This window comes from Suricata suricatta, chromosome 8 (assembly GCF_006229205.1).
Source record: "Suricata suricatta isolate VVHF042 chromosome 8, meerkat_22Aug2017_6uvM2_HiC, whole genome shotgun sequence".
Taxonomy (NCBI): domain Eukaryota; kingdom Metazoa; phylum Chordata; class Mammalia; order Carnivora; family Herpestidae; genus Suricata; species Suricata suricatta.
In genome coordinates, this window is record NC_043707.1 from 13,979,494 (window position 1) to 13,989,970 (window position 10,477).

The 10,477-nt window shown below is 50.1% G+C and overlaps 1 protein-coding gene across 1 annotated transcript; it reads right to left on the reverse strand.

Moving 5' to 3' along the window:
• Window positions 1-5,867: 5,867 nt before the first annotated feature.
• ITPRIPL2 (ITPRIP like 2) lies at window positions 5,868-10,471 on the reverse strand. Its single transcript, XM_029949378.1, has one exon. The coding sequence runs from the start codon at window positions 10,389-10,391 to the stop codon at window positions 8,793-8,795; it is 1,599 nt and encodes a 532-aa protein (XP_029805238.1). The 5' UTR covers window positions 10,392-10,471; the 3' UTR covers window positions 5,868-8,792.
• Between the last annotated feature and the right edge of the window lie 6 nt (window positions 10,472-10,477).

Consider the following 10,477-nt stretch of genomic DNA (forward strand, 5'->3'; position numbering starts at 1 on the left):
AGTATAAATTATATAAGTATGGAATTATATATTCCCTAATTACATCTTTGATACCATCTTCTGCTATTTTTTCTTAGCATTTCTGTCGCAGAATTTTATTTACCCGCTAATGTCCGTTTCTCCATCACATTTGGCTCGGCGCTGCTGTAGGCTCCAGGCAGGCTTTCTCTTCCAGCTTCCCTCACAGCTAGGCGTGGTCACGTGATACCATCCTGGCCAATGAGCTGTAAGAAGACGGCTACTACTAATCCTGGCCAATGAGATGTAAGAAGACATCTACTACATTCCCCAACCCCTCTCTCTTCTCCTTACCTTAAAGAATGTCCAAACCGTAGTAGCAACTGTGGGATGATAAAAGTGAAAACACCCAGAGGCGCCTGGGTGGCTCAGTCATTCAAGCGGGAGACTTCACTCAGGTGATGACCTCATGGTTTGTGAGTTCGAGTCCCGTGGTGGGCTCTGTGCTGACAGCTCAGAGCCTGGAGCCTGCTTCAGATTCTGTGTCTCCCTCTCACTCTGTGCCTGCCCTGCTCATGTGCATTCTCTCTCTCTCTCTCTCTCTCTCTCTCTCTCTCTCTCTCTCAAAAATAAAGACACATTTTTTTAAATGTTAGGGGAAAAAAGTGAGAATACCCTGAATGACAGCGGAAAGATGCCTGGGTCCCTGCTTCATCCCTGAACTTCTGGCTGCCCACCGCCAGGCTCTGGCTGATGAGGAAAAACAAGCCCCTAATTGTTTAAGCCACCATAGGTTAGGTTTCTGTAAGTTGTAATCGAATGTATTTCTTTTCTTTTTTTAATGTTTTTATTTCTTTTTGAGAGAGAGAGAGAGAGAGAGAGAGAGAGAGAAAGAGACAGTGTGAGCAGGGGAGGGTCAGAGAGAGGAGTCACAGGATCTGAAGACAGGCTCCAGGCTCTGAGCTAGCTGTCAGCACAGAGCCTGATACGGGGCTTGAACCCATGAACCTGAGATCATGACCTGAGCCGAAGCCTGACGCTTAACCGACTTAGCCACCCAGGTGCCCCTCAAATGTATTTCTAAGTGACAGTCTCCTGTATGCCCTCCATCACTATGTTGGTTCTTTCCCTTTCCCGTTGAACCCACCCACCCACCAGCCAGCCTCTGACTGTAGCTGAAGCTTAGCCACTTGGGGCACATCGAATCAGTGTCCTAATTGTATTACCTTTGGGACCTGTGGCATTTTTGTCACCTGAATCAGCACTTTTCGTTTTCCTAGCATCTGTTTGTTTTTACAAGATAAGGGCGAATATAGGAACATAAGCAAACAACTGTGTAAACAATCTGCACAAAGAAGGCGACAGTGGCCCAACCACCCCATGAAGGAGAGGCCAATGCCCCCTGCCACAGCTGATGCGGGCAACCTGGATTACCGTGGGCAAGGTGGTTTGGGGCGTCAGCCAAGTCAAATGTACAGAGATCAAGGACCGCGTATAGGCACTCCAGCGGCAGCTCAGTATGGCAGATTGTGGGTTGTTGTTTTTTTAAGTTTATTTATTTCAAGAGGAACAGAGACAGCACAAGGGGGGAGGGGCTGAGAGAGGAGAGACAGAGAATCCTAAGCAGGCTCCGCAATGTCAGCATGAGGGGCTCGAACCCATGAAACCATGAGATCATGTCAGCACGAGGGGCTCGAACCCATGAAACCATGAGATCATGACCTGAGCCGAAGCCAAGAGTCAGATGCTCAACCAACTGAGCCACCCAGGCATCCCTGCCAGATTGTTTTTTAAGATTCTAAATCAATTAGCTATTGCTGAGCTACAAACAGCCACTAGCTCGGTAGCTTAAAACAATGTCTATTACTTCTCAGAGGCTATGAGCCAGCTGAGCGCTTCTGCTAATCTGGGCCAGGCTGTGACTGGTCTTGGCTGGGCGTGCTCAGTGTTTTGGTCAGTTCTTGGTCACCTCAGTCTGGGATGGCCTCATTCACATGTCTCGTAGACGGCTGGCTCTCAGCTTCAGGGACAGGGTTGATTGGGCCACAGGGTCTCTCATCCTCTAGCAGGCTCTTCACACAGCGGCCTCGGGTTTCCAGGAGAACAATCCGAGGCAGACGAGGCCCCTGGAGCCCCGGGCCAGGAACTAGCACAGCATCCTTTCCTCCACATGCTATTGGCTAAAGAAAGTCACAAAGTCCTTCCAGTTTCAGGGTAGGTTCAAAGGCTCCCCTTCTGGATGAGAGAGGCTGTGGAGGCATTGGCACAGGAGGAGAAAGAGGACAGGGGCCATTTTTGTCATCGGTCCACCACAGTGCCCAGAGTGAGAGCTCTCCTTTGAGTGGACTGCCATGGATGTCAAGGAAAGAGATGAACCAAATCGGAGTAGAGAGAGAGATGTTTTCGTGGACAAAACAAAATTCTTTCTCCCTGTCATGGAGAAAGAATGAGCAGTAAAGGAAACAGAGGAAGAGGATGGAAACACAGACTAAATCAAAACTCCATTCTAATAATGACTTCTACACTTTCTGCCCCTTCCCAGGCGCTTAGTATGTTAAACAATCTCACTGAATCCTCACTCACTCCTATGAAGGAGATTCTATTATTAACCCCATTTTATAGATGAAGGAATCAAGGTTCAGAGAGTAATAGGCAATTAGCAGAGAGACACACAGGATGAGAAATGCAGGACACGAGACTTGAAGACAGATCTCTTGGTGTGAAAGCACTGGACACTGTTCTGTCTTTAGGCCAACTTGTTTCTCTCTCCCTACGCCAGGCCTCCTGGGCCTGGACTGCTGCAGGACCTGAAGACTTCCAGTCTGATTACTTCCAGCCGATTTTTTTCTGTAAAGGGCCACTGAGTCAACAGTTTCAGGGCTGTGTTGTAATTATTCAGTTCTGCCAGTATAGACAGTATATACATGAATGGGCATGACTGCATTCCCATAAAACTTTATTTGCAAAAATAAAGTAAATAGCCAATCCCTGCTTAAATCCATTCTCCACCTTTCAACCAGAGTGAGCCAAACTCAAACATGACCCTGCCATTCCATGCCTGAAGTATTTCACCAGTATCTCCAGGATCAGTCAGTCCAAACCTTTATCACGTGTGCCCGACCTTGTGATCAGAGTGTGGCCCCTGGGCCCGCGGCTTCACCCTCATGCGGGAGCTTGTTGGGAAAGCAGAATCTCAGGCCCCGCCCTGGACCTACTGAGTTAGAATTTGCATTTAACCAGTCTCTCTGGTGATTTGCACAGTCCAGTTTGGGAAGCCCTGTCTTCAGGACCCCTGCCTCCTGGTGCCTTCCTATCTTCCCCCCACCCCCACATCCTTTACTACTGGAGCCTCCTCCCCCCTCACCCCCACTTTCCAGCCAAACTGAAATGCTCCATTCATCTCTGTTCTTGATACATTCCTCTCCTGCCCAATCCCCTCCACTTAGCAAATCCCTGCCTACCTCTAGATCTCAGCTTAGACGTCACTTCTTCCGAGCAGCTCGCCCTGGACCTCCTGAGCTGCACGAGGTGCCCCTCTTCTGTGTCTCCATGGCCCCTCCTCACCGCCGCCCACCACGCTGCACGGAAACGACGGAATTGGCCTACCTCTCACAAATGGTGTGCGAGTTCCGGAGAGAAAGAGAGACCCCATCTGCCTTGGTCATTTCTACACGCGTCCTCAACACTGAGGACAGTAAACTCTCAATAACTGCTTGTTGAAAACTGAATGAAACACATCCACCGCCTCTGCCCTGGGCGAGTATCCTACACCGCTACTGTTTAATCAGCCTGTGGCTGCAGGTTTCTCTCAACTTTCACTTGGCCCCAAGGCTTTGTGGAGTCTTTACGTCGTCTCCAGAATTCCATCTTTCACTAAGCCCGGTGGTCTTTCATTATTAGCAAATGTTTACCACTTGGAGAGGGCCCAGGGGCCTAAGAGATTTCTGAGCAAAATTCTTGAGCAATAAATTAGCCACAGGCCAAGACTTGAATTGTGTTAGGGAGTGTGCGGGGGGCGGGGGGTGGGGGGTGGGGGGTGGGAGTCAGGTGGAAGGTTCTAGGCAAGGAAGAAGACTTGAAGGCAGGGCCCCAGGCTGCACACCTTCAGAGCTAGAACTAGCGTCCTTTCCCACCTGTGTGTGGTGCCGGTTCTAGATGAACAATTATTCTAGCTTTGCTGAGTGGGAAAAGACTCCCATACATCCTGATGTGGAAATCAAGTGAGCTTGGGTTTAAGGAATCCTTAGCGAGTGCATCCGCGGGCTGCCCTTCAGGAAGAGGAGAGCCCTCCTCAGATCAGACATTCAGTCCAGGGTTTTCTATAAGTTCCTTTATTAACAAAGCAAAGTATAAAAGAACAAGCCCCCCTAAATGACCCAAAAGATTAAAAGTGCAAATTTATTCCAACCTGAAATAGAAAACAAATGGCTGGCCTCAACTGTTGGGGCCATGGAAATCTGGTGTGATTGAAAACTCCTTTTAATCACACAACTGTAGCAGCGGAACCATATTTGATTAACCCTTTGGTCTCTGTTATTGGAACAAACCGTACGCTATGACTGCAGCCCATGGGCTACGTTATAATATACAGCTGGGGGTCAGAATACACATTTAAAATAATAATAAAATAAGAGGAATGTTTTAAAGTCAAGTCACTGAATCAAGGCACGTTTTTTAAAAGCAAAAGGTGCTAAAATATTCCTGAATATCACTGATACTTCAAAAGCCAGATTATATATAATTTTTTAGTCTATTATCTCTGTATAGATGATTGCATATTATCTTCACCCTCTCCCACCTTATACTTGCTAAAGTCCCACCAAATCATGTGCTATGTAGGTATAAATGGAAACAAACAGTAGTGTCTAAGAAACAGATGTACGGTTAAAAAAAAATTAACGAACACCAAGATGATAACACTGAACTTTTCTCCCCCCTCAAGGGTCACTGGAAGTGTTCATAGGTTCACTGTCCCCACTACTAGGGAAGGAGGGAATAGCCTGCCTCCCCGTGGGTAGGGAGAGGCTAAGTCTTCTTCACCAAGGTCAAGAGCCACATTTTACAGAAAGGGTGACTTACTTCATGAGGTTAAAAGAGATGCTTTGGAAGCATGTTAGGTTAATTCCTTCCGAATGCCAGGATGTCAGTTTTGGTGGGAACTGCCGGGTCAGAAAGGGGAGAAACATCTGATCAGAACCGTATTCTTTGGCAGTGGGAGCTTGAAAACCCCAACCAGCCTTGCTAAGGCACAGTCTGGCGCCCTACTTAAAAAAAAAAAAAAAAAAAAAAAAAAGAGGGAAGGAAAGGAAATCACTTAAAAATAAGAACAAAATACAAATAGAAAAGAAACAAGTTCTTCTGCAATCCTTCCCGATTAGTCATCTGTGAACTCCCGACTGAGCCAAGGAGGTTAGTCCCCACTCACCAGGAAGGAAATGCCAAGAACTGGCCCCTACTGGTCTGATTGGAGGATGTGACTGGGAATGAACAGCTCCAGGATCGAGGGACCTTCTGGGAATTGTGAGTTAAGTGTTATCTGTGGCCGTGTTAATTTTTTTTTTTTTGGTTTGTTTCTACAATAAAGCTTAGCTCTGAGAGATAAAGAACTTGAAGTATCACAACCTCAACTATGTATAACAACATTATCTCCATAACAATAAATATCACCTTATACATACTGTGTAAGGCAGGGGTCGCAAACTGGTGGCCCCCAGGCTCCGGCAAATGTTCGGCTTGGCCCACATGGTGTTTGGAACATTTTAAAATTAGTTTGTTTAAAAATGAGAAAGTTTCGCTTGAAGAAAAAAAAAAACAAATTCCTGATTTCCGGCCCCTCCCTACCCTTTTCCCAGCGTAGAGCTGAACGTTGGCAACCCCGGGGTAAGACGGGCACAGTCCCCACCACCCACCCACCCCTTCCCATACCCCTCTCCCTGCCTCGCCCCTGCAGACTGCTGAGTTTGCGACCCCAGGTTTGAAATAGCACACACCTAAAAATGCGTTTCCTACCCAAACCTCATGCACCCCCAGTGTAATTTCCACCCCGTCTGCCCTTCTCCCCTTCTCTTCCTTCACGTCTCTCTTAAGTCTTCCTTCCTGAATTCTTCAGATTTCTTCCTCACTTCCACGCTTCCATCCTCCCTTCTTTCAGCTTCCATTTCCTTTTTTTGCAAAAAAACCCGGCTCCTCCTCGCAGCCCGTGAGCCTTCCAGGACGGCTCCCATGACTGGTCAGCGGGAGGTAACTGAAGATTGTCTTTGGGCAAAACGGCTGCGTCATCTTCCCTAAAACTTTTTCTTTGGGCACTGGCTGGTCGATTTATCTTTTTTTTCTTAAACGTGAGCCATTGTGAGGCTTCTCGTATAAGAGTATTTGCATGTGTGAATCTCTAGTACCAAGTATACACCAAAAATGTGTATGTACATTTCAGACCGAGGACATGATGAAACCCTGAGAAAATACAGGATTGAACTTAATTTAAGTGCCGTGGGAGACCGTCACACCTGGCTAATATGCCGTATTATTTCATTTGTACACAGTCCCTGTTTGGGACCGCTAAACATTGATCAAAATTGATCGAAATCTCTAACTTTTGGTTACCATGTGCAGAGAACTGCTCAGCATGGCACTTAAATAAAACACTAATATTTTAAAAATGCACAAACACAATGCCCCATTAACTTAAAACCAATAATGAAATTTAAAAATCTTGAGGATGGATGAGGCTTTGGGTAATTAACCTGAAGAAAAAAAATATCAAAAATACAAGAACAGCATGTTACCAGATTTACACTTCAAAAGACGAGAATGATTAAAAAAAAAAGGAACCTATCAACTCAGCTAGAAACATCTGGAAAATTCCATTTTTAAAGCTTTATAATCCCTCCAAGAGCCTTGCTGTTCCCACTTCAGTAGATTTAATGACTACAGGGGGAATTGGGGCCAATATGGAAACATTATAAATATATATATATGTTTATATATATAGATCTACGTATTTTGGCATCTATTTTCAAAAATAAGTTTAAGAAACACTGTGCAGTTTATATCTTCGCAGGAAGTTGGTAGACTGATCCCTTTACTAAATGCAGTACCTTATGACCTAACACTGACCTCAAAAGCTGGGAATGGCCTTTGTGACATCAAGCGGAACGGTCCCCAGAGCAGCCTCCAAGAGGAGGCACAGCATTTGCAACTACTTCTCTTACAGTCCAAGGTGGCAAAAGACAGAAGTGTCTGCAGCTCCCATGAGGCTACCCTGCCAACCATTACTCACGGTGACTTCCTGCACTGGCCAAGCAGTCCCCTCAAGAAAGTTTAAAGAATTCCCTCCAAACAACTCAGAGGTGGAACAATGGCCCTATTCAGACGGCTCCTTCTGTCTTCCAGGTTTTACCTTTAAGACTCTAAGTTAGTACATGTCTTTGTGTAAAAAAAAAAAAAAAAAAAGTCCCCAAGTCTACACTGGGTGGGACAGGTTGCGTTTTCTATTAGGCAAGCAGATGGTGGGCTGCGTTGGGGATATTTACGTCCAAAGAGAAAAACCAGCAGACCCCTGACAAGGGCCCCCCCCACTCTCCTTCCCCTCACTTACTCTCCTAGGCTGACCAGCTGGGAGCTCAGAACCCAAGATACTGAATTCTTTGTGAAATGCTTTTCAAGACCTGGGCTGAATCAACCACGCCTCAAGGTGGCCTTAGGAACCACTTACTTAAAGGTGCCAGGGCTCCCGGAGAGAAACTTTATAGCCACTAACCATCGCTGAGCACTGACGGGGAGAGCTAAGTACAGCCGGCGCAGCCTCTTCATTAGCTCATTACTCTCAGAAAGAAATCACCATGCTGAGGAGTCTGTTTAAAAGGCTTAAAACCAACAAAACGTTTCTGTCTCCAGCCAGCAGCAAGCTGTCACCTTCATAGGCGAAAATCGAACTAGATCTTCCTCAAAACGTTCTTACATCCTCACCTGTGTTGTCCTAAACATGGATTCTTTGCTCCTCTGCACTGTGCCTGGCACACGGCAGGCCCCCCATGGATGGGTGCGGGCTGGTACCAGCAGGGATGCTAAGCAAGCCTGCTTTTTAAGACTGCACATTTCTTAATAATAAATGGAACCGGTTTCCCTGTCAGAGGCAATAACTTGGCCCTGGCAATCGCCACAAAATGAAAGGACTGATCGAAACACAGTGCTGTTTGCTCTGGAAGTTTCTCTAACCAACTCCTGATGATCTCCCAACACATGATTTCATTCTCTGCAATCCTGTCAAACACCCGTGATTGCACCATTTAAAAAATACATGAATATTAATTTGAACAGTGGAAACTGTGTTCCTCAGAACACTAGCCCCTAGAATTGAACTTCGATTCCAGTTGTAAAGATTCAGATTATTAGGAAGACCATCAGGAACCCAGGACCTCCCAAGTAGTTATATCAAAAGACATTAGCTTCTTTAAATCTGGGGGCCAGAGATCTGCATCTCAAAAACTGACAGCCGGAACTTTCTCTGCAGCTAGTTCTTGCTTCCTGTCTTTACTGGATTTCCCTAAAAGCTGGATCCTTCTACAGAATCATTTCACACAAACCAACATTTGGACCAACTCTTAGCTGATGTCTCTCTGTAGCTTGCTCTGAACACGCTGGTGGGAAAAAGATGCCCTAACTATACCGGCTTTGGAGCCAGGGGTGACATTTAAGCTCCCAAATGTCCCCTCTGAATTTTCCAACACCTTTGGCAGCTCATTTCCTTGCGTTAAACTGGCTTCCTTGCCATCCCCACCTCCATCAGGTCCGAGCAGCTTTCGGAGCTTTGGGCCAGGTGGAGGCACTGTCAAGGGTTATGGTTCATCTCCAGGGAAGCCCTGGGAGCGCTGACTCCGGGGTGGGGGGCACCTGTCAAGGTAGCGAGGACCCCCATAGACCCGGAGAAGCTGGGGCAGCCTTCGCCACGTGGACAGCAACCTGGCTGCCGCGAGTTCCCGGGCATGCCCGTCGAATGCAGCCAGAAGGTCAACGGGGGCGGCTTCGCGCAGAACCTTGGGCAGTGGGCCGACCTCGGCGGCGGCCCCACCTGGGCCCAGGACGCAGTGGAAGAGCGTATGGCGTCGTAGCAGGCAGTCCCTAAGGAACTGCACTAATTCCTCCAACCGCTCGCCCACGTGCGCCTCGTCCCAGCCTTGAGCCGGAGCCCCCTCGCGCAGCAGCACCGCCAGCAGCACTGTCTTGAGCATGTACGAGGACAGGATGCGTCCCCACTGTGTGGCAGCCGTCGGGTCCAGCCCGCGGGCGCCCAGATCTCGCAGAGCTTTAAGCAACTGCAGGCACTTGAGGTAGCAGGCCCCTGGAGGGGCCCGTTCCTGCAGCCAGCTCAGCAGCTTCTGCTCCTGGCGCGCTGTGTTCACACCCCACAGGGCATCCGTGCGCAGGCCTCCCGGGAGCTCCGACAGGGGCCCGACAGGTGAGGGTGGCGGTGGTGGTGCCACGAGGAAAACGCCATCGCCCACATGCACAGCGGGGATGAGACGCACTGCCATGGAAAGGCGGCAGCAGCCGTAATCCGTTCGGCACGGCAGGATGTGCAGGGTGGGGGGCTGCTCCAGACCGCCGGGGGTCAGGCTGACGCGACAACGCCCCTCCAGGCTGTAGCGCACTGTGGCCAGGGAACGCTGCAGGTGCGACTGGAACCAGCGAAGCACCATAGTGGCGGAGAGATGGCGCCGCCCGAGCACGTCCACGCAGAAGCCGTCGGCGAAGGGCTTGCAGTCCCGGAGCCAGTGGCCCCCGGAGGCCCCCGGCGGCGCCTTGAGTGCACACACGAAACAACCGTGGAAGGCTGGGGCCAGCGCGGGCTCGGCGCCCAGGCTCCGAGGCTCCAGCGCCACCAGCGGCGGGAGACGCAGAGGCACCAGCACGTCGAAGCCGTCGGGCCGCCGGATTTTATGCTGCTCGTAGGCGCTGCCAACCTGGATGAAGTCTCCGCGGAAGGCCAACGCCAGCGCCCCGCCGGGGATGGGGCCCGGGGACCCCCGGGCGCGGCCAGCCCGCACCAGCTCGCCCACGATCCGGCTTACGTGCGCCTTGCTGTGGCCCAGCACGTGCGGGGAGAGGCGCACCTCGTGCTCGTAGTAACTCTCCAGCAAGATGCCAAGGCTGGGCTCTCCGAAGTGTCTAGGAGAAAAGGTGGAGTGTCTCCCCAGGCGGGGAGCCCCCGGCAGGAAGCGCTGCCGGACAGCGTGGCGACAGCGCAGGAGGATGTAGCCCAGGAGGAGCAGGACGGCCACCTTGAGCAGCGGGAAGCCGCCGTCCGCACCGTCGGGGTGCTCAGCCCGGTCGCCCCCGCTTCCCCGGAGGACATGGTAGAGGCACACAAGAGCAGTGCACAGGCCGGTCACCAGGGGCCAAAAGACGCGCAGATTGAGGGTGTAGTGCACCGACATACCGGGCGCCCGTGGCAGCGGCGGCCTTGCAGCCCAGGGCGGGAGCCCCGGCGGCGCCCCCGGCCCAGCATGCGGGCAGCGCCCCG

What these genes read in the sequence shown, in the direction of transcription:
- ITPRIPL2 (XM_029949378.1), bottom strand. Translation starts at nt 10,391, where the DNA reads ATGTCGGTGCACTACACCCTCAATCTGCGCGTCTTTTGGCCCCTGGTG.